This window comes from Cydia amplana, chromosome 15 (assembly GCF_948474715.1).
Source record: "Cydia amplana chromosome 15, ilCydAmpl1.1, whole genome shotgun sequence".
NCBI lineage: Eukaryota > Metazoa > Arthropoda > Insecta > Lepidoptera > Tortricidae > Cydia > Cydia amplana.
The window spans coordinates 12,598,677-12,622,039 of NC_086083.1; the positions used below are offsets into that span (position 1 = coordinate 12,598,677).

Genomic DNA, 23,363 nt, shown 5'->3' on the forward strand with positions numbered 1-23,363 from the left:
CATTGCGATGGCAACTGCCACTGCACTACTGTTACGACATTACTTCTGCGGCGGTGATGGCGCCGATGTATCTGTCAATTTCCTTGATAAAGTGAGTGAGGAAATTGTCAGATGTATCGCATATACATCTGTCAATTTCCTCACGTCCAGGCCGCAGCAGTAATGCAGCTTCAGCTTCTAGAGTCTGTGCGGAAAGAGAAGAGTCGTGGAATGTATGGGGTCCAATACATTCCACGACTCTTCTCTTTCCGCACAGACTCTATCCGAAAGTCACCTTGTAAAAAACTTTATTCGTTTGTTTTCGACTTAAGTAGGTACTACGGCAAAAAAAGGCTTCCGTAGCTCAATTGGTTAAGAGCAACACACAGATAGTCGAGGATGCGGGTTCAAGTCCTGCCGGAAGCGTAACTTTTTCCATTTTTCCTTTAATATAAAATTAGGTATTACGGCGCTTTTATCTACTGAAAAGGTTGATACGGAACCTAAAAATGTCCTTGGCCGGTTCTCTTCAGTCATTTTTCTTTATTTAGTGAAAAGGCCGCTTCGGCGAGTCAGTGATAAATGTAAGTGCCCGGAGTGTCATCCGGGGGTGATACAGTCAAATGGTTCTCAATGATTTGTGTTAATGGAAAACGAGGATTGTTTTTTTTGCATGTAATAGAGGTTTTTTTACAACTGTGAATATTGTAAAAAATTTCGTTGTGTTTTTGTCGATGTAAGATTTTATTTGTGAGCATTGAAAACAGGATAACTACTACTTATATATTTTAGATTTCGGAATTGCCGATGCCGTCTTTGTCAAGGAACTTTAATATAATAAATAAATACAAACTAAATAAACAAAAAATACTTACCTACTAAAACCCGTCCCGGGCTGCCCCCGACGCAAAAGTGCCCATTACGCTCGCTGCGTTGCCGCGTTAGATTGCGATTTGCCTCAGACAAAACCCGGAGCCCCGGGTCAAAGCCCGTGTTTTGGTAAATCTTATTGTGGTAACAAATAAAAAACTCGCTTTAAATTATTTAATAAATGATTCAGTTTTTAGAAAAACAATACCAATCCAATCGGTACTCTGACATATAATAGCCGACCCAGAAACGCCTGATCGTACTTCAAAAATATCCGCAAACGCAGAAAGACAATCGGTTGAAGTGGCCATAATTTCGGGCGTGAAGAGCGCGGCGCCGCGTGCGCCCGACGGCTAGATTAGTGGACTGTCGACTTTTATTGCGGCTAGAATTGGACGGCTATTTTTATTTCAATACTATTTTAAACAAGGAGAGTCAGAAGAAGGCACTAGAGTGATGCTTACGCTTAAAGGATGACTCACATTAGACCGGGCCGTGTCCGGGCCGGAGCTTCCAGCGCTTCGTTTTCTATGGAAAGCATCACGTGACCACCAGTAATCTGTCATAGAAAAGTAAGCTCCGGCCCGGACACGGCCCGGTCTATAGTTCGTTTTTTTAGCATTAGAAAGAACTTGAAAAAAGGTAAGCGATTATGACATGTCTTTTAATTGAAAAACACTCTTTAAAAATCAATATTACTTATGAAAGCAGAAGACTATAAAAGATCGTATTAGATTCATAATTGTTACATATTTACCGTAACTTATTTTTAAAATGTGTTTTTCAATTAAAAGACACATCAAGATTGTTTACATTATTTCTAATGCTAAAAATAACGAACTATAACGTGAGTCATACTTAAAGAAAACTAAAGTTTTCAAAAGGGAAGCCATCTGTATATGAACATTAAATTTCATGAGTGCGAATGAGGCAGACTACAAATAAAAAAAAACGTGATCATTTTTGAGCTTGAATATACCAAAACTTTAAACGAAATGCTGTATACATGTAGGAGATACGTGGGTGACTATATCTTGGAAAATACTGTTACAAGAAAATAATTTCCGCAATTTCATATTATTTCCGAATCCAATGACAATTGACATAATTCCGATTTTGGCCGCACTTTTTATATTTGACGAACTATACTTAATTTACTACTTGCTTATAGTTAGGACAAGAACGCAACCCTACTTCGAGAAAATTCACGGAGGCCGATTTTATTTTGTTTATGTCACTTTGTTATCATTCACCTTTCAGATAAGTACTTATACGAACAAGAACGAGCGGAATGCACGCGCGAATAACAAAATAGCATAATTCTAATATCTGAATGTAAGTTTGAATTGGCCTCACGGATAAAAGCTAGTATACGAACCAGGGGCGGATTAAGCTGGTCCGGGGCCCGTAGCACATACGTCAGCGGGGCCCCCTGATGGTTTCATTTAGTTTCTTAGATTAAGAGGATAAAAAAAAACAAAGTTGTTAGCCATTCACTTTTCGTGATTTTATATATTTGCAAATTGATGTATTATGGGGTCTGTGTCAATTTCTTCAAGGAGGTCATGTTCTATGTTCATCAAAGACAGATGATTTAGACGTTCTTGCCCCATTGTGTTCCTCAATTCGATTTTAGGGTTTCGTAGTCACCTAGAAACCCTTATAGTTTCGCCATGACCGTCTGTCTGTCCTCGGCTTTGTTCCGTGATCGTTAGTGCTAGAAAGCTGCAATTTGGCATGAATACATAAATCATGTATGGCGACAGAACGATAAAAGGAAAACTAAAAAAAAAATTCCGCGCTTCCATAATAAATGTTTTTTTTTTGCTTCGATCCAATAGTGTGGGATAGGTCTTTCAAAACGAATAAGGGTGAGCAAAACCATTTTTTGATAAAGTTAATATTTTCGGAGTAGTTAATATTGAGTTATTGCCAAAAATCTCCTCTTCTTAGTAAAAAGACGTACAAAAAGCGCTGCGAAGGTACTCAGTTCCCTTATGCTTGTAAATCTTGTAATGTACATGACATGTACTTACTAATAGCCCCCGTTTGGCCTATTCTGACAGAATGGTAACTACGAAACCCTGCACTGAGCATGACCCGACACGCTCTAGGCCGTTTTTTTTTTTAAATTCTTTTAGCCAACCGTTGGGACGTTGACCGTGACGTTGGAAAACAAAAAGTCGTATGTGACTATTAACTTCCTATTATGACATGACTATTTACCATTCACCGTAGAAATAAAGAGAGTTTGTTACTGTATATTTAAGTTTAAATATCTGGGAGACCGAGCTTTGCTCAGATAACATATAAAAACTCAAAAATGCGCGTTTTCCCAGAGATAAGACCTAGCCAGATTGATTTTTCGCCACCGAAAACCCCCATATAGCAAATGCCATCGAAATCGTTAGAGCCGTTCCCGAGATACTCAAAAAATATATATAAATCAATAAATAGGTATACATACAAGAATTGCTCGTTTAAATGTATAAGATAAGGTCCTTAAAATTTTGTATGATATTACAAGCAAATATCAGCCTTCGTGAATTTAGTATTGTATCCGTGATGTTCGAAAACAAAAAGTCTTATGCTTATTTTAAAGTCTATGAACTCTAAAGTATTAGAAATAAAGTAGAATTTTACTAATGCTGTAATTATGTAATGCGACATGCTGATAGACAGTCCAAAAATATGGGGCGATAGAATAAAAGTTTCACTTTAAAAATATAGGTGCGAATCGCGATTATGGCGAAAGGTTTTGAAGGCGATAGATGATTTTGATTTTGTCACGCGCCTTTTCGTTATTTAGTGTAATTTTTTTTTGTTTTCATACAAGTCAATTTCAAAATCGCTTGGTCAGGGGTCAGGGGGTCAGGGTCAAAGCGCGGCCCCCCCCCATAGGTGCGGGGCCCGTAGCATATGCCTTTTTTGCTGTTAGGTTAATCCGCCACTGATACGAACCACTTTGCTCAGCGAGCACAAAGACTTGCTTATTAAGTTTAATTTTTAATATACGCGTGCAGGCCGCGTAAAATTGCAATCTAAAGCGAGTGAAAAACTCTTGCGAGAATAATTTATACGAATAATCTTCTTTGAGGGAACGTTCGTGGCATAATATGGGGTGTTTTTTAACTCTTAGCCAAATTTTATGATGTGAATATATTGGTTAGACTGTATATATATATATATAACTTTTACTATGGAACCAAGCTAAAGAGGGCGCTGTTATTCTCTTGTATAGGGTGACAGTTCAGTTTTATATGAAAAATTTAGTTCCAATGAAATTCCGCAATATGTCGCGTGATCATATATTACTGGTCAGCAATCAGGTCAGTCAATTTTCAGAAATATCCCGCATTCGAAGTTACTCTAACACACCTTAAACCTAGAGATTTTCCATCTTTAACTCCGTTGTGCTAATTTTAAATCTTTCGTCTCGTTATGAACGTAAAAATATTTTAATTCAACCAAGTTAACATTCGTTTCCATTCAGTTAGCACTGCGAATTAATTCATAAATCCAAGAACCAAAAAGTATTATGATGGTATCAAATTACTACACAGAAAACGCTTTCTTGGTTTTGATAGCACTGTTCCCGCTTCAGCGCAATGCATTCATGAGGAGTGTTTGAGAAAAAAATACTACTTGCTTTTGCCCGCGACGTCACCTACATAGAATGATTCGCGGGACTGGCCGGGACTAATAATATCTCATACATCTATATTACTTAAGGCATTAAGACATTATTTATAGTCGGATAAAAAAACTCATATAAATGCAAACTTGTTCCCAGAAAATAATAGAGCGTGAACCACTTGGTTAGCAACATATTGCTGAACAGGCCCCCTGCGCTCCTCACACCGAAAAAAACATTCAGTCGTAAAAAAATGAACCCCAAAGTGAGAAAGTTTATAATTTAAGGAATTATCAGAGTGTTTGCCTAATTTTCCAACATCACCCCTAGTTGAACCAAATACTTGCTTTATTCTGAGAACCATTCTTAACTAACTCTAACTTGTATCATGTTAATCTGTGCAATCAGCACCAATCTATATTCCCTCGCAATTGCTGTAATATACCCGTAATAAATCACCTTCGAATATCTATGTTGAGTTAGTTGTAAGCACGTCAGTTTCAAGCCAAGTTTGCTTTTCAATAAAAGCATTGCAATATATTTCACCTATTTCTTTTTGTCGGTCATGTTTTCATTTTATTTAGAATTAGAAACAGTCTTACATGGGCTTAAGAGAATAGATTGTGAAATACCTCAAAGAAAATAGGCCGCAGTAGTTTCCAAATCCGTCGATTCTAATTTAACAGTTTGTTATTGTTTTGAATTGGTTTTGATATCACATCGACGACACCTCACGTACGACTTTCACAGTGACTCCATTTCGCATGCACCAATCAGCTCAATAATCTTCAAGGTCGTATCAAAATAAGATTGAAACCGTAACGAATTGTTGAATCGGACCTTAGATTTTGAAATGGCTGGGCTGTTAGGGTTGTGTGGTGTGGGACAGTATATGGGGCATTATCTATGAAAAGGGACCTCATTGTCGATGGCGCTTACGCCGCACAGCGTCGCGCGGCATTGTATTTATATCGGAGCATCGTTTTATTAACGACGTAAGCGACATCGACAATAAGGTCCCTTTTCATAGATAACGTCACATATATGTTATACTTAGATGTATGTGGCTTCGCGGGTGTTTGCCGAACTTGGCATCAGTTTTTAAAGTTTTTATTTATCGTTTTATTAACCTAGGAATTTGGTATTGAAGTCTGGCCTATTAGTCTTGATTGATTGATTGATTAAAAAGTATAATGCACATGAATACTACATTTATAACGGACTAGCTCATCTGCTAAAGCAGATTAAGTTATCGTCAGTGTGGATAGATTAATCATGAAGAAACATATTTGTCTAACGTTTTTTGTTTTAAATAGTTTTTTGCATAGTGGCCAAAGTGGAGGCATTGATAGCAATGGGGTAAAAAATAATAAGAATCTGGACAGTGGACATGAATTATCTAAAACAAATATAGGAGGCATACCTATTAGTGAACTCGCTGGAGCATACAATGACAGAATAAGACAACTACGAAGTTATAAATACGATGACAATGATCGGTATGATGACGGAATGGGTTTATTCGAAAGAAACGGTCATGTATTCGGTTTTGATGAAGGGAATCCGGGTAAGACGTTTTATTAATTCCTAAAAGAATGCATGTTTACAAGTCGCCGCAATACAATCGAAAATACGCTCTCATTTTCAAACGACATTAATTTAATTACATGACATGAACATTTACGTACCTAACATTGGTACCTACTAGCTTTCATTTCACAATTTTTTGGTGCCAAATTGCAGCGTTCAGCATTGAGCTAAGTTGCGGACAAACAGACGAACAGACAGTTCAATTCTCTAAGATTTCATGCCAGACATACGATCTCTATGTATCTTCGTATTTTTAGATATTCACGGTGAAATACTTCGCCCATGTCAAGTATACGACACGTTTTGCATCCGAAAGTTCTTCGCGGAACACTCGGAATGCAAGGTCTCTGGAAGGGCTGTGCCTGACCCTCTGTACAGGGCTGAAGGCAGCATTAATTTTGCCAGTAACAACATGTCGAACACCCAAATCACTGCTGATTACGGTGGATTGAACAACGCCAGAATTTCTGAGTTTTAGTAAGTGGTTTATAGATTTGAATGTAATGTAATCTACACGAAAAATAATATTCCATTTCTAGTTTGCCTGACGTGATGACTTCTCTTTTCCACACTTAAATTATCTTTTAACGTAAGCGTCATTCTAGTTGATAATACTATTAAATACTTATTTTTAATTTAAACTAATATTTTCAGTATCAACAATGTAACAGACAACTTGGTGATTGCGGTCACATTCGACAGCGTTTCAAAGTTTTCTAACAATACTTACTACAAGTACTATCTTAGAAGCAGAGAGCCTGTGGTTACCAGAGACTTCGGAGGAATACAATATGGTTTGTATTTTATTTTTTCCTGCAAATTTTATAAAAGCCAATTAATTTAGATTAACATTTATTATTCATTAGGTATACATATTAGTATGTGACTGCTTGTGCAGATCTTAAATAACAGTTTTTAAGTGCGTTACTAAGAAAGGATTGCTTTAGGGGCTTTAGGTGGATACTCGTACCTAAACTTAGATTTTTTATGATTAGAAATAACTCCGCAGGTCATTTCATAGTTATTAAGTAAATGATTGTTATTCCAGGAGTGTTGACCGTAACTGTAATAATACCCCATATACACAATCTAAGACTGGACAGATCTGAAATATATACGTACGGAGACACCAACGTTTTTCCTTTTGTCCTCGGACCCCAGATTGGAACCAGTACAGGTAATATATGTAAAACCTTCATTTTATACAGATTATTAAGCCCTTACTGCATGGAATAACATTATTTGTTTAAATTTGAACTTTAATAGCTGACAATAGAGTTGAATATCATATCCGCCGTATATGGCTCCGTATGCGGTAAGGGGTTAAGATCGATTTTATAATTTACACTTGAAATATGGATTTTGTTAACACATTCACCGCTGAGCTATAATAGTAGCGCTACGTTGTAGTCGATAACATGGGTTTCCCGGTATGTAGAGGAAATGACGACAATGGTTCTGATTAGCGCTGAATGTGTTGTTTGGTATAACTACCAATCAGGCAAGGAGTTATTGGTACAATTTAATGGTACAATTCATAAACGCGCTACAGGCTATTTATCGTGTGTCTTAATCTTTCCTTTTGACTTATGTATTTGTAAGAAAGGGATGAAACAAAAATTAACTTAATAGAGGCTTGTAAAATTTTATGAATAAGGGGATAACCTAAAAATTTGATGTACCTAATTTCATTTTGATCGGTACATGCATATATGTATGCAGTATGTATATTATGTATGTTCATTTGTTCCCTCATGACTTCTAAAGTACTCATTATAATTAAAAATAATAACTTAAATCTGCCAGTGTCTGTGTCTCTGTGTGTTCGTTACCTCTTCACGCTTAAACCGCTGAACCGAATAGATACAATTTTGTATGGATATACTTTGAAACCTGGGCAAAGGATCAGACCATGGATCAGACACTTTCCTGGGCGCCTCATGTTACTGAATTGAGCAAAAAGCTGTTTGGATCTCTCCATTCTTTAAGGCGCCTTCAGAACTTTCTTCCACTGGATACCAAAGCCATGCTGGCCCGATCTCTGTTACTGCCTCTACTCGACTACGGCGACGCTGTGAATCTTGACATGACAGAAGAACTCCTGGACAAGTTAGAGCGCTTACAGAATGTCTGTATAAGATTCATTTTCGGCCTACGGAAGTACGATCATGTGTCTTACTATCGTGAAAAACTCAATTGGCTTCCAATCCGCCGCCGTAGAGATCTTCACACTCTTTCTCTTTTCTTTAATGTTCTTTTTACACCTTCTTCTCATTTATACCTCTCTCAAAAATTTCAATTTCTGGCTGAAGGCAGTGGCCACCGTCTGCGTTCGAGCGCGAATTTATCACTTGCTATCCCTCCTCACAAATCTCGAGGATACAATAAGTCCTTCGCAGTGCGTCCAGTGAAGCTGTGGAATGAGCTGCCTGTTTCGCTCAGGCAGGCACAATCGGTTGCGTCGTTCAAGGAGAGGTTAAAGAAGCTATGGCTATCTGATCTGACTGATTAATTTGTCTATATTTCTATTGTATAATTGCTTTATATCTTTCTAATTCTTTCCAATTTTTAGTATATTTTCCCCATTCCTTTTTGTGTAATATATGTATGTTTATCCTATACATTTTGTATGTATTTATATCCGTTATCTTTTTGGTACCTTGTTGTACATTTTGCTGCATTTGTCACCCGCTTTTCACTTTCTCCTCTCATCTACTCAAAGGTTAACTGGAAAAGATCCCTTAAAGGGATAAGTTCGCCTTTGTACTTCTTACTAATTGTATGTTATTTTTCATATGTCTTTTTGTACAATAAAGAGTTTACTACTACTACTACTACTACAAAGACAGTGTAGTTTTTATTAGTCATCACCATCATTGCACGCAGACGATGTCTCGCGCGGGCAGAAGATAGTATGTATAAGTATTATAATTTTCTTTTATAGATCCTGAAGTCACATCCATGTATGCTCGTTTCTTCACTAACGTTCCATCGGAGTATCAGGAAGAGATATCCAGTCAAGGAAATTACTTCGTCGGAAACTACTTACAGTACAATATTTGCGACTTCGGTGTTAAAGTATTGTAATATTTTATTCATAAAAACTGATATAACTATACAATACGTACCTTGAGTTTTTTTATGTAAACTTATGAGGGACTCGAATGTTAAATTCAATAAACCATATTAAATATTATATATAGTTGGATTTTTACAATGTAGGTGGGTTTTATTAGTATTGAACACTAACAAAATGTTGGTGGTAACTAATGTACTTGTACTGGTCATTTTTTCTAACCTGTTCTCGTAACAACTAAGAAAAAATCGGTAGTGACTGCCGAAGTGGCTAAATATATCGGTAGGTATGCGTCCTCATTTCTAGAGTAACACATATATTTGGTCACTTTGACTGTCACTACCCATTTGATGCTGACTGTACTGTCGTATCTTAACAATATCGTCAATATTAAAACTAAAAAAATTGCAAAAACAGAATTCAGCTCCCGTAAAAATACACTCTATCATATAATGAAATTCTTATCAATTCTCGCCAGAATATATTATTATTCCTATTTAATGTGGAAGCTGTGTATTGTGAGAGATGATGGATCGCGTCTTACGAAGTTTACTTTGAATCTCGAATGATGAAATATCGGGACGATGATGTATCGACGGTTTTATTCTGCCTTTTATGCGGTGTTTTGATTTATACATTTATTTAAGCAGACTCTAGAGAGAACAGTTATTTTTCAATGTCTTGAAGCAGACGAATTACCAAAGAATTTTAAATGAAACAATCCAACGACGTTAAATACTCGTAAGTAATTGACTAACTGGAAATTTAAATGTGCCTAGAAGCTGGTATTTAATTAATTGAAACAAATTAAATTTTTTTTATATTCCAATTTACTTTATCACTTTTTGGAAACCAAGGTAGTAGTAGACTATGATATGTGTACCTGTATTACATTTGAATTATTTCACAAGAAATAAAACTAGTTTAAGTAACTGCTTTTTCTTTCTTTTTTTTCATCTATAGGAAATTCACAACATTGAACAAATAATGAATTAACAAAAAATAACGAATTTAAAATCAATGAATAAAGGAAAAACAGTTATTATGCAATTTTATGGCCAGCTCCATCGTAAGCAGACACGTACTCGTCAGCGTAGAAGCCGATCGATATTACCTCCTTCGATCTGATGCTGGTCGGCCGACCGGCAGCAATCAGCACAGCGTTGATATCGTACGCCCAGAAATGGTGTCCTTCGTGCGGACTGCCATAGTTACAAGCTACAACCCCACTTAAGACGAAACAGGAGCTAAGATTTAAATATTTTAGGTAAATATACCCGTCTCGCTAACGGAAGCGGCTCCTAAAACTAGTGCGATAAGGACAAGGCGAAAAAGCCAGCGTAAAAATCTCAAAAATCGAGGTTTCGTACTCGACTGTTTCCTCCTCCAAAACTTAACCAATCGTAATCAAATTTGGAAATCTAAATGACTATGAAATTATCTGTGTCGGACCGTTTTGCTTTTGTGGCTAATTGATATCGGTTTTGAATACCACGCATTGACAATATTATTTAATCTAAGTCGAAAAAATCATTGCTCTATCTTCAAAAGCCACTGTACAATGCAAGCATCGCACATTTCTCGCGTCAGCATTAAATACAATGACTTTATATAATCATTGCTGTATTTGCGATTACGCCATACATCGAAATAGAAAGCTTTAACCAGGGATGTTACGGAGGTCCGTTTCCGTTTCCGTTAAATCGGAACTTAAGTTTGGTATTACACATCCGTTTCTGTTCCGGTTCCGTTACTTTTGAAACGGAAGTATATCGGATGTCAATGCTTAGCGCGGCAGCGGGACATGAGCAGCGTCCATCAAAAACAAACAGGTTTATACCAGTCATTCGCTCATCGCCCCGCTTGCCACGTGCTGCACTAATTTGTTGTTTAGTAAGTATTATTCGTGTTACCTATTGAAACTAAAACTACCTATTCGTATGTGTTGTGTTGCGTAATGTGTACCTACGGACAGTACAGGCTACTGTGTGTGGTGAATGTTAGTGAGTAAAAAAACGAACAATGAAATCAAAATCAGTTTCAAAGTTCGATTTGGAATTTTGTTTTTAATAGACCTACCCTTATAGTCCGTGGTGTTCACTTAATTATACGGCAAATGATGATGATGGAATTTCCTTTTGCAGAGTTGCTCCCTTTGACTCAGGGAGCGTTCAAGTATTACGTAACGCAATTTTTGGACATTTTTGACCCCCCCTCCCCCCCCATGTAACGCCTTCTTTTACCTAAAGGCCACGTTCGTTACGTAATACTTGAACGCTCCGGATCACAGATTGACTTAGGTTAGGGGAGCCAATTGAATTCTTAATTGCATCTTTGAGTTACACGAAAATATCGATACCACATAGCAAAACTTTATTTTTTTACAAATTTCGGGGGGCACCCCCCCTTAAGTCAATTTTGCATCAGAAATTCGGTTGGCTCCCCTTCTTAAATTAATCTGTGAGTCAAAAGGAGTAACTGTGCAAAAGGAAATTCCATCATCATCATTTCCCGTAAATGGCACTTTTTTGTGGTTAACACCACGGACTATAACATCTCGTCCACCTACTTATGTATCATTCAGGTTCGATTCTGGTTCCGGTTCCGTTTTCGGTTCCGTTTCTGGTTCCGCTTCCGTTTCCGATTCCGATAAACTAAACTGAAAACATCTGTTTCCGTTTTTGGTTCCGATAAAACCACATCCGTTACATCCCTGGCTTTAACATCACTTCTTCAAATCTGAAGGCAGCTGTCCGCGCGCACGCAGGTGGCACCCCTTTGGACGTATTTTTGAAAAGCCCTACGCCGTGGGGAGACTTGTACAAAACGTACAACTGGCCTGAAGTTAAAAGAAACACAAAAGTTAAAAGAGTTAAGATAGGTAATTTCGCAACTGAGACAGTGTTGCTTTATAAACAAGCTTATAATAACAAGTTAAGTTGAAATAGTTTGTGATGCAGATGTAAAAGCAGATGTAGAGAACTATGTTAAGAATAACTACACTGGTAAACATATATCAATGGCCGCTGATTACAATATAGATTTAGTTATAGGCTTTAATTTACTGATGCCCGTAAAATTAGTGTCAAATTTAAGTTCAAATGGTATTGTAAAAAATGCCATGAAAATACAATCTAAATAAAAATTCACGCTAAAGCCCTCACAAACTGCGGAGTTCATTTTGAATGCTACCAAAATTAATATGGATGTTTTAATAGACTACGAGTCAAGTCTAATCGGAGATGTAGCTGCGAATTATAATCCAAGACACGAGGGTCATCATTTCTGGGCCTACGACGTAAAAGCAATTGTGGAGTCTGTTAGCAAAATGTCGGCTATCCAGAAAGGCACTGATTTATTGAACATAGAATTCTTTACTGACGCATTTGGATACGTCATTGATCAAGATACTGGGAAGATAATTAAAAAGGTTTCTGCTGATTATATATTCTAAAACTTACTGGTCCTGAATAATCATGTATGTAACTTGAAGTAAAACTTTTATTACCCTAGGATAGGGATATTGAATGTAATTAAATTTGTTGTTGAAACACTACTTTGTTGTTGAGTTTAAAAATAAATATTGTTACTTTTATCTGCAGCTTACTTTTGTCATCAAACTATAACTTATACAGCAACTGAAAATATATACTTTTCTTTTATGAGTTGACTTTATTTAATGATTTTTTAAGCATAATAAATAACACTTAAAATAAAAACTATTTATAAATAATATTTATTTTTTAATATACCATAGAGCTTCATTAGCCAAAAAGATAAGCCACATTAAGTCTTTAATTCAAATATTTAGGCCAGTGAAGGAAAATCAATTTTGAAGTCAAAGTACTCGTAACATCATGTTCTCATATATCTACCACTTAATCTCGAGTTATTCTGCGAACGATTTGGTGGTTTTATAGTAAAAGGTAGCTCAGTTTTAAGATTAAAACTAGTTGAAATATTAAATGTTTACTAATACACATAATACAAATCAGCTTCATCCAGTTAAGCGTTCATAGAGCCCAAAGCTCTTAAGTTATGATGATGATGATGACAGCCCTTAGCTGGCCATAATTTCTTACTTCGCGATTAATATAAACGGTAGACCTGTTATTACTCATTTATCAAATGACTGATTCCTGGCTGGATGTTAGATTTTTTTTCGATGCTGTATTTTAACTCTAAAATAGCACTATTGTTATAAAAATAATGGCTGAGTTCCATCTAAATGTATCCGCACTGCCCCATTTGTATTCAAATTCTGTGCATATTGAACTAAAAACAAATGTTTTTACCGATCTCGGAATTACGAAGGCGGTGTTAATGGTCATGTATCATGCATGAGAAAACGATAATAGACGATGAACTATTTGGTAGCATGTGCGTTATTACATTCTATTCTAACTCAAGGTACGCGTTCCGTATATAGGAAAACTCGCCACGGTTCATCGCCGCTCTTGTGTTAAGTACTTTTTGTCGTTTAGGGTTAGCGTACCGTGGTGGATAGTATTTATTCATTTAAAACATGAAAATGTATATTATTGTGCCTAAGTCAAAATAAGTCGTTAAATGCAGTCACTACAATAAAATTTACCACGATGGAGCGGCATGAGTGCATGCAAGAATTACCTACGATGAGAAAAACAAAAATAAAATTATATTAGCCAATCTTATTTCATGGACATAGGTACCTCATATATATAGGTATATGGGCATAGGTCAGCTGCAGATATAACTGACCCCCCTGAAAAGAAATTTGTTTGTAGGGGGGCCAACTATCTCAGAAGCTGGTTGTTCTAAAATAGACATAAAATTTGTGATCGAATTTAAATTATCGTGAGAGTGTTTGAAAATTAATAACCATTTCAAATCATAGGATACCATTTTAATGTTTTACGTCTGTACAAAATTATTTTATTCGTGATAATGCGTATGTAACAATCATGGAACCCGATCAGGAAATCGGAGTTTAAGTATGTATTGGTTTCATAGATCACGCAACTACATCCTATATAATGGCATCACTAATTAAAAGTTAGGATTGCAAAGAACTCGTGCCGATTGAACGAAAATATGAAGAATTATTTTTGTTTAATATTTTTGATAGCAAGCAGTTATGGACAAAGTAATGACACAAACATTAGTGACGTGGGAAGTGTAGCCGGAAATACGAATACTGGAGGAAATAATTCGGGAAGTGTTCCAGGCGACAATTCCAACGGTAATTTGCCCAATAATGTGATGAACAATGGCGTGATCAATGGTGTGTTATTTAATAATTTAAGAGACCTATTGACCGGCAATTTTAGCGGCGTAGTACCATTTACTAGTTTGGGAAATCTACCTAACCTAAATTTGGAAAATGGCATGCCAAACAATCAATTTACCAGCGGAATACTTTTTAACAATATTCCAAGCCCACTAAATGGCAGCGCTAATCCACCGCTGAATGCTATAAGCGGAATTCTGTTTAATAATTTGGGTGGTCCCTGGAACCACAGTTTCGGCAGTAAAACGATTCAGAACAGCAACCTCACCGGCGGACCACCAGTTAACAATGTGCCAAATATGCCGAGCAGTGGTATACCACCAAACAATTTAGGAGGTCCAGGCGGGATACTAGTTAACAATATTCCAAATATACCTAGCAGTGGTATACCACCAATGCCCGATGTTTGGAGAGATATTTTAAACAGAAATACTAAACTAAATGATGTACTGAACAACAACTTTACCGGTGGATTTAATTTCAATAATGTAGGCGGGCCTTGGAACTTTTCAACTGACCCACAGTTTAATTATTTGGGAGGTCTATGGAATATTAATAATTGGAGAAATGCGTTCAATAACAATGGCAGCAGTATTTCGCAAATGAATAATGTGGGACCATGGAACAATAACTTTCCCGGAGGTGTTTTATTGAACATGCCAAATATACTGAGTTCTAATTTTAGCAGTGTTATACCACTAAACAATTTAGCTGTTCCATGGAATTTTAATGTCAACAATACATTCAACAGCGTGGCTGATGTTTGGAGAGATATTTTAAGCAAAAATAGTGTACTAAATGATCTAATGAACAACAACTTCACCGGTGGATTTACTTTAAATAATCTGAGCGGGCCCTGGAACTTAGGGGATCAAATGAACACAAATGTTTCAACTGACCCACAGTTTAATAATTGGGAAGGTATATGGAATATGAATTATTGGAGAAATGTATTCAACAACAATGGCAGTGGTAGTCCACAAATAAGTAATCTGGGACCATGGAATAATAACTTTGCCGGAGGTGCTTTATTGAATATGTCAGTTCCGGGCGGGATACCAGTTAGCAATATACCACCAATCAATTTAGGAGTCCCATTGAATTTTATTGTCAACAATACATTCAACAGTATGTCCGATGTTTGGAGAGATATTTTAAATAGAAATACTAAACTAAACGATACCCTGAACAACAACGTAGGTCTGTTAAACAATAATTTCACTGGTGAAATATTATTAAATATGCTTAATATACTTAACACCAACTTTACCAATGGTATGCCACTAAGCAATTTGGGAGGACTACCAAATATGAACTTTACGAATGGCATGTTTAACAATTTAGGAAATCTGCAAAATACAGACATTACCGGTGGCGTATTTTTAAATAATTTGAGAGCCCTACTAAATGGCAATGGTGGACTGTTGAATAACAATGCTTTTAGCGGCTTGCCAAATAACAATTCTGGAATACTAAATAATATTTCTAATCTCAGAGTTCTTAACGGTACACTTCGAAGTACATTGAATAACCTCAACCAAGGAGCTTTACGCAACGATATGGCAAATAATAAAGTAGATGCCAATAATTTGGATAATAACCTAGAAGGAAAACAAAATTATAAATGGAACAGTGAAATATTCACCAAAATAATAAGAGGACCTCACAGTTTTCCACTTTCGCCCAAAATCGAATTTAATGGAATCGAAAGGAACTACATTATTCATAGTAAGGATGCAGTAAGCTCTAATAGTTTTTACAAAGTAGGCAATCCGTTAAACAATTATGCAGGTGTTAAATACTTGGACGCTAATGTATTGCTTAGTCAAAATAATCGCGGAGTTGTGAATAATGAAATACCAAATACTGAACTGTATTACTTAGTCGGAATGCCTAATGAATCGGATGGCAAAATTACAAAAAATGGCGAAAGCATTAGTACAAAGAACGTTGGTAATGTATTTGGTGAAAACTATAGAATCCCGACTGACGTTAACCATCGTCTTGGCCTAGCCGGGGTTATTTTCAATTAGGTAAACATGAAAGTAGGTGTTTTGTAATTTTTCATATTATTTATTTTACATACGTCGGTAATCTCGTAATAAAAGTTGTGCGTAGGGCTTGCAAATATTCGAAACTTTCAGATATTCGAATATTCGACTTTTTCTGACGACGTATTCGAATATTCGAATAATTATTCGAATATTATACAAAATAAGAAAAGGAACGAGAAATCGGTTTTATATTGTTTTATTCAAAAGCTTTTTTCACATATTGCTAAAACTAAGGATATTTGGCAGAAATCCACTTAATTGACTAGATTTTATCATCCTACTATTTATAAGATGCCCACATTTATAAAAACAAGTAAAACGCCAAAATTAGACGTATTTAATATTTCTAGATGAAACTTATTATAAATGCGTCGTTGCGTGAAATAATATAACTTTAACCATCCAAACACCTAGGTATGTAAGATATTTTTTTAGTAGGTAATTATTTTCCGATTTAAATTAACTTGTAATCACTCGGAGGCCTGTAAAAAGGCCTTTAATTTAATTGTATTTTGAATCTTTATTGACTTTATTTGTTTTGGCAAGTTATTATTCCTAATGGTCGGCTAATTATATAATATTGGAATATTTAAGGGAAAAAGTTAGTTGAGTACTGGGTGGATTATTCGTCAGCTAAAGGTGCATGGTTAGATTACCAAGTTGGGCAGGTTTGGTATGATTAAATTTGAGAATTGCGATAAGTGGCAAGGTTTAGACTTCAAAAATTCGCTTAACGTACGCTTGTACTGAATAAACAGAATGACCCTTTTACTTAAAACTTACGCACCGTAAAAATATTCTTTTTGATTTCGTTTTCTTTTAAATTGAGTTAGGTTTCACTGTATTCACGAAGTCTATCGAGAGGAATACAGTAAAAATATTATTTCCTTCGTATTTGGGTACCTACCGTTCCTCATTCACTGTAAATACCCGTAAAACACACAGAAACTGTAACTACAGCGGATGACATAGATTTTTTTATAGTAATAAAAAATATTCGAATATTCGAAACCTGAGCGACCGAATATTCGAATATCAAAACAGGTCGAATATTCGACAAATTCGAATATTCGAATATTCGAATTGCAAGCCCTAGTTGTGCGTAAGTATTTGACCTCGAATGTACAGACAACTTAAACGAAAATGGACAACAGAAGTTGACTACTTAAACCGATTTCTTCCCAAAATACTACGACATTACCGTCAGGTGATTGTTTAAAATTATAATATCTGGGTAACCGAGCTTCGCTTGGAAAACATAATATAAAAACTCGAAAATGCGCGTTTTCCCAGAGATAAGACCTAGATAGATCGATTTTTCGCCCCCTAAAACCCCCTTATAGCAAATCTCATCGAAATCGTTAGAGCCGTTTCGGAGATCCCCGAAATATATATATAAATAAATAAATAAACAAGAATTGCTCGTTTAAAGGTATTAGATAAATCTACCTATAGTCTACTAGTTAGTCTACTACCTGTCCTCATATCTTTAGCAAAAAACGTACAATTACAGTTGGTATAATAATACATGTTGCTATTTTTTACTGCTGTGTCCCACGAAAACATGCCATGGGGGTATATATATCAAATATCCTACCAATGGTTTCTTAACATTAGAATGATTGATAATTGTTGTCTTCATTACGGCAAATCATAATTTACCTAGGTATCTGTTGATATTGTTTCTAAAGCAACGTGCCTATGTTTCTTATGCGTAACCATAATTTGTAAATTTATATAATTTTTATGTGTCAAATAGGTAAGTGCATTTTTCTGTAACATATCTAAGGCTATTCAGCATAAACAATATAATAAAAGGATGTTTTATGTTTCCTTGTCCATATACATACCTACTCTAATCCTAAAAACAATTAAATACTAATTATTGAAACGTTTCCTTTCATACTTAATCGGTTATACGTGTATATAATCACAATTTTAATCATAATCAATTAAATAGATTAGAATGCACGCATACCTATTTAAAATAATTATTTAATAAATAAAGTGACCTATATCCACTCACATGATTCCGATTTTAACGAAAGGTGCCCTGAACTGCTCTGCCATTTCGCAGATACGACGGCACAGTGTCATGATATTTTCAAAAATCGATAACTTTACTTCTGCTAAATCATTTGCAACGATTCTTTTGGTTTTTTAATGTTAAAGAAACAAAGAATTTATTTTACTACTATAGCATTGTGCTGTTATACTAAAAATAATTATTAAAAATTCACAAAGTTTACCCAATGAAATAATGTCCGCGTTATAGTAGAAAACTATTTTTAATTAAAAATCTAAATCGATAACATATCTTTTTTTTGTATTCAATTTAAAGAAGAGTTAATAAGCTTTTAATTGGTACTAAACACCTTGATAGCTCACCTATGAAATTGCAGAGTAAAACTAATTCAAATTCCGATAAGAAACTTTCGAATTGCTCAATCTGCTGTGAAACTATATATTATGTTCATGATTTTTTTGTGGCTAATTTAGACACTGAAGTACTAAAATATAGTAAAAAACAGTTTAAGACACTAAGAATCTTGAAATAAAATGCATAACTTATGCAATTATAACGATGATAGTAGCTATATAACTTAAAATAACAAAAGAGTATCTACGTACCTACTAAATTTTGGTGTTTTTATAATTGCCGATCACCAACAACCGAACTAACTTATAACTACACTAACACGTTTAATACATCCACCATAACACACACTTCACAACATATTAAGCACAATAAACCAATAATAACTATTAACGCATAAAATTATACTGATTACAAACGTAAATAAGCCGGTAAACTGACTTCTTCCATCTCAAAAATAAAGATGGCTACCCATTTAAGGTGGAGACACAACAGCGCGCGGTGCAGATGTTCAACAGAAATAGGAACTTTAAAATTGTAATACCTAATTAATTATTTATTTAATCGTATAATTATTTAGTTTATTCAATGTAAATAGCAAAGAAATATTAGTAAATACAAATTATAAGTAAGTAGTAAAAAAAATCCCAAAACGCGTATGCAACGCGTCTAGTACACCACATGCCTTACGATATGCAGAAATGCTTTAAGCAACCACAGTTGCCGGGTTTGTACTTACAATTTACCGTCACATGTTTTGATCGCTAATCCTGTGTAATACACAGTGATTTAATACATTCTATGGTTTATTAATGTAACTTAATAATCGAACTATTTAATGGCAATTGGTTGCTCAAGATATATTTAGTAATCTTAGAAATGTAGGGCATTCAAATAAGAAACACGTCAAAAATCTACAGAACTATTGTTTTGAAGTGATATTATTTGGTCATCAATATTAAGTAGGTCTAAAATATAGTTTTAAACTAATAGACCAATAAACGCAGAGTAGTTTAATATACATTACTAATAGAAATATCTAAATTTGAATACTTGAGGCATTTTAAAACACGCAGCAACTTTTTACACATCGCACTTCCTGAACAACTTGCAAAGTAAAATAGATAAGAAATACTGTGGTTATGTCTATATGGTTGAAACATTTTTTAAATATTGTCACGTTGGTAGTCTGTGTTTTAAAAATTGTTTATACCGTATCTGTGCAGCCCTTCACAGATAATAAATAAAAAACCGCATACACTCCGTTTTGCAACTCGAGTTGCGACGATCATTTTAGCGGTGCGCAATCTTGAAACTCTAGTTGCTGGAATCATGTGAGTGGATATACAGGTGGTTTTGAAAGCGATGCATTCCTGTTTTTATTATTTTGAACGTAGCGATGTAACAATAATAACTTACCCGTTTTACATCAGGGTCACTTAAATTAAATTAAAAGATGTGAAATTAGGTAAATAAGTTTTCAGTTTGAGTGAAAAAAAAACCCATAAAAACAGTATTATAAAAATTATATACACACAATTACACATTGTAAATCATTTTAACATTACATTTACACAAATTCCATTCACATTTTTTAACTTATATTATATGAAGTCCAAAATCGCAAATGTTGTATTGTATGAAGTTTCCAACGAAGAAATTTCCTTCATTGCTAATTTCTTCCTGATACGCTATTGGGATATTGGAGTACAGTTTAGCATACATGATATCGACCTCGAGATCTATAAAATAAAAAACTTTTTATTATTATTATTACTAGGTTCAATAGCCAATAGCAATTCACCTAGTGGTGAAAGCGATAGGCTACCATGCGTTATTCTTTTAGTGAAAATAGCGACCCGCCCCGGCTTTGCACGGGTTAACAAATTATACATAAACCTTCTTCTTGAATCACCCTATCTATTAGAAAAAACTGCATCAAAATCCATTGCGTAGTTTTAAAGATCTAAGCATACATCTTAGGGAGGGACAGACAGACAGCGGGAAGCGACTTTGTTTTATACTATGTAGTGTTTTCTTTACCTTAAAAATGTTTTTGACGCGCAATGTATGTGTGCATTAACGAAATAAATCAGTATGATTATGATTAAATAATCATTAATTACCTGTACTTAAACCAGTCCTGGGTCCTAGAAGGAATCCAAAAATCTTATTGTCTGCGTACGTATATATCTCAGATCTTTCGAGTCGCAGGTCGTGTATATGCGGTATTATTACAGTTACAGTTAAGACTCCTGAAATATTATTACACATTTAATAATAATATAAAAGTAAGTATTTTAAATCATTTATCATTTAAAGGGATAAAATAAAGCGATTTTAACGGATTATATCGCGTATGCTAAATTTAAAATGCATCTCGACGTTTCGAATCCTTCACAGCGTGCTTAGGCAATGAGAAATTGTGAAAAATATACTTCACCTCCGACAAATTTATAATGTATTTTCCGACAAGATGTGTTTATAAAAATATTACCTATACGCGATTAACGGATTACCGTTAAAAAGTTTTTATTTCCAGATTAAGTTACTAAGTATCTCAGTAGGTATTCATAATTATTATCGAAGTCAGTATTAACTTGGTAAATTAATACTTTATATAACTTGCTTTAACCCTAAGGTGTACGAGTAAATAGGTATTTGGGTAAACTAGTTCAGATTGACGCATTATTACGAAAATTAACTAGTTACGGATGATTGCCGGAATTCACTGACATTATAAAGTCATGTTAGTAAATGATCTTTATCTTTAAAATATACCCGAATGCTCCAAAGTTATAAGCTCTTAACATATAAGCTCTTAACAAAATAAACTCATAAATCAATATTATAAAATTATTCTTATTTTAAAAATAACTAATATTGCATACCATATTGAATTCCTCCACGGTCTGTGGTAACTATGGGCTCCCTGCCTCTCAGATAATACTTAAAGTGAGTATCATTGGAATTTTTTTGTACTTTCTCGAACGTGACGGCAATGACTAAATTGTCTGTTACTTTGTTGATACTGAAAACAATGAAATTGAGACGTCCGTTATATATATTAAAATTACTATGGATAATTGTATTTGTCTGCTGTCTTTAGACACTGGACAGCTAAACGTTACATTCTGATTACGACTGCAGTTGCGTTAATGGTTTAACGATGGTGTAGCAGGGTTTGGGCGCTGTCACTGTCAATTACCTTGATAAATTATGTTGCTATCGCGATTAGAACGTTCAATAAGTCACTAAAACCGGTTAAACCTGGAGTTACCATGGTTACCAGTACAATTTGACACTGGGTTAATGGTTTAACCTCGGGTAGTGGGATGGTGCAAGTCCTAACTCGATCAAAGTGATCGCCCATTGCTACTGCTGCAACCACTGCAATGATGCTATAGTCGCAAACAGAATGAACCTTTAAATATCCAGGGCTATAACCGCGAAAATCGAAGTTCGCAAATGGTGGGCATTTTTCTCTGTCACTCCAATTACGCCTTCATTGGAGTAAAAGAGAAAGATCCCCGCAATTTGCGATTTTCGCGGTAACCCCTCTGTGTCCAATTAGGCAGTTGGCAGAGCAATTGAACCCATCTGCGGAAGATTTAGAGTTCACGCCAGGTGTGTTTATAGGGTTAGCAACTTCTTTGGTTGTCATGTACAAATCTTCTCTAATCACTCTCAGTTTCGCAAAGGTTAGCTGCAAGAGATCCTTCAAAGGGATAATTTTGCCTTTATTATAGATATTATCGCTGCGTTGCGTACTGGTTTTGTGCCATAAAGTGTGTTACTACTACTACTATCGAATGTAAAAATGTATAAGTAAAAAAAATCCATAGCCCATAGTACAGTAAAAAAGCGCTTACTAAAATTCTGAAATTCTGGCGTTGTCCAAATTTCTGTACTCAGCACCTTGCACGTTCTCTGAGATATTGAGGGAACCTAAATTGGCTGTAACCGTGGTTCTGTACATAGGATCGGGCACACGCCTTCCAGAGATCTTGCATTTCGAGTGTTCCGAAAAAAACTTCCGAATGCAAAATGTGTCGTATACTTGGCATGGTCGTTGTGTATCGCCATGAACATCTGGAAAATAGAAAAATTACACGTTTTTTTCTATTTTAAAATTAATTTATAACACATGTTTCAACTGGGTAAGAAACAAGACGCGGCATGCAGGTTCTGCCAGGAGCCAGAGGAAACAGCAATGCACAGCCTGTGTTCCTTTTTTAGGGTTCCGTACCTTAAAAGGAAAAAACGGAACCCTTATAGGATCACTCGTGCGTCTGTCTGTCTGTCTGTCCGACGATTCCATCCCCATTTTATCTCCGAAACTAATGGGTCTAAAATAAAAAAAATAAAAACTAATAGAAACGAGCAGTCAAGCGTGAGTCGTACTTAACGTACTTAACGTACGGAACGAGTTCGACTCGCACTTGGCCGGTTTTTTTGACGGAGTGGGAATGCGTTTACGCACCGTGTGTGGAACTCGCTGCTCCTTTCCCCTC

The 23,363-nt window shown here is 35.4% G+C and overlaps 2 protein-coding genes across 2 annotated transcripts; both read left to right on the forward strand.

Moving 5' to 3' along the window:
* Positions 1-5,941: 5,941 nt before the first annotated feature.
* LOC134654880 (uncharacterized) lies at positions 5,942-9,176 on the forward strand. The gene is made up of 5 exons (XM_063510341.1): positions 5,942-6,050; positions 6,331-6,550; positions 6,728-6,867; positions 7,122-7,250; positions 9,018-9,176. The coding sequence occupies exons 1-5, from the start codon at positions 5,996-5,998 to the stop codon at positions 9,158-9,160; spliced, it is 687 nt and encodes a 228-aa protein (XP_063366411.1). The 5' UTR covers positions 5,942-5,995; the 3' UTR covers positions 9,161-9,176.
* Positions 9,177-11,843: 2,667 nt separating this feature from the next.
* LOC134654821 (spherulin-2A-like) lies at positions 11,844-12,603 on the forward strand (the record flags this gene model as incomplete). The annotated part of the gene is made up of 3 exons (XM_063510291.1): positions 11,844-12,030; positions 12,110-12,222; positions 12,307-12,603. Coding segments are annotated over 3 exons (597 nt in total), but the record flags the coding sequence as incomplete, so codon positions are not given.
* Positions 12,604-23,363: the final 10,760 nt, after the last annotated feature.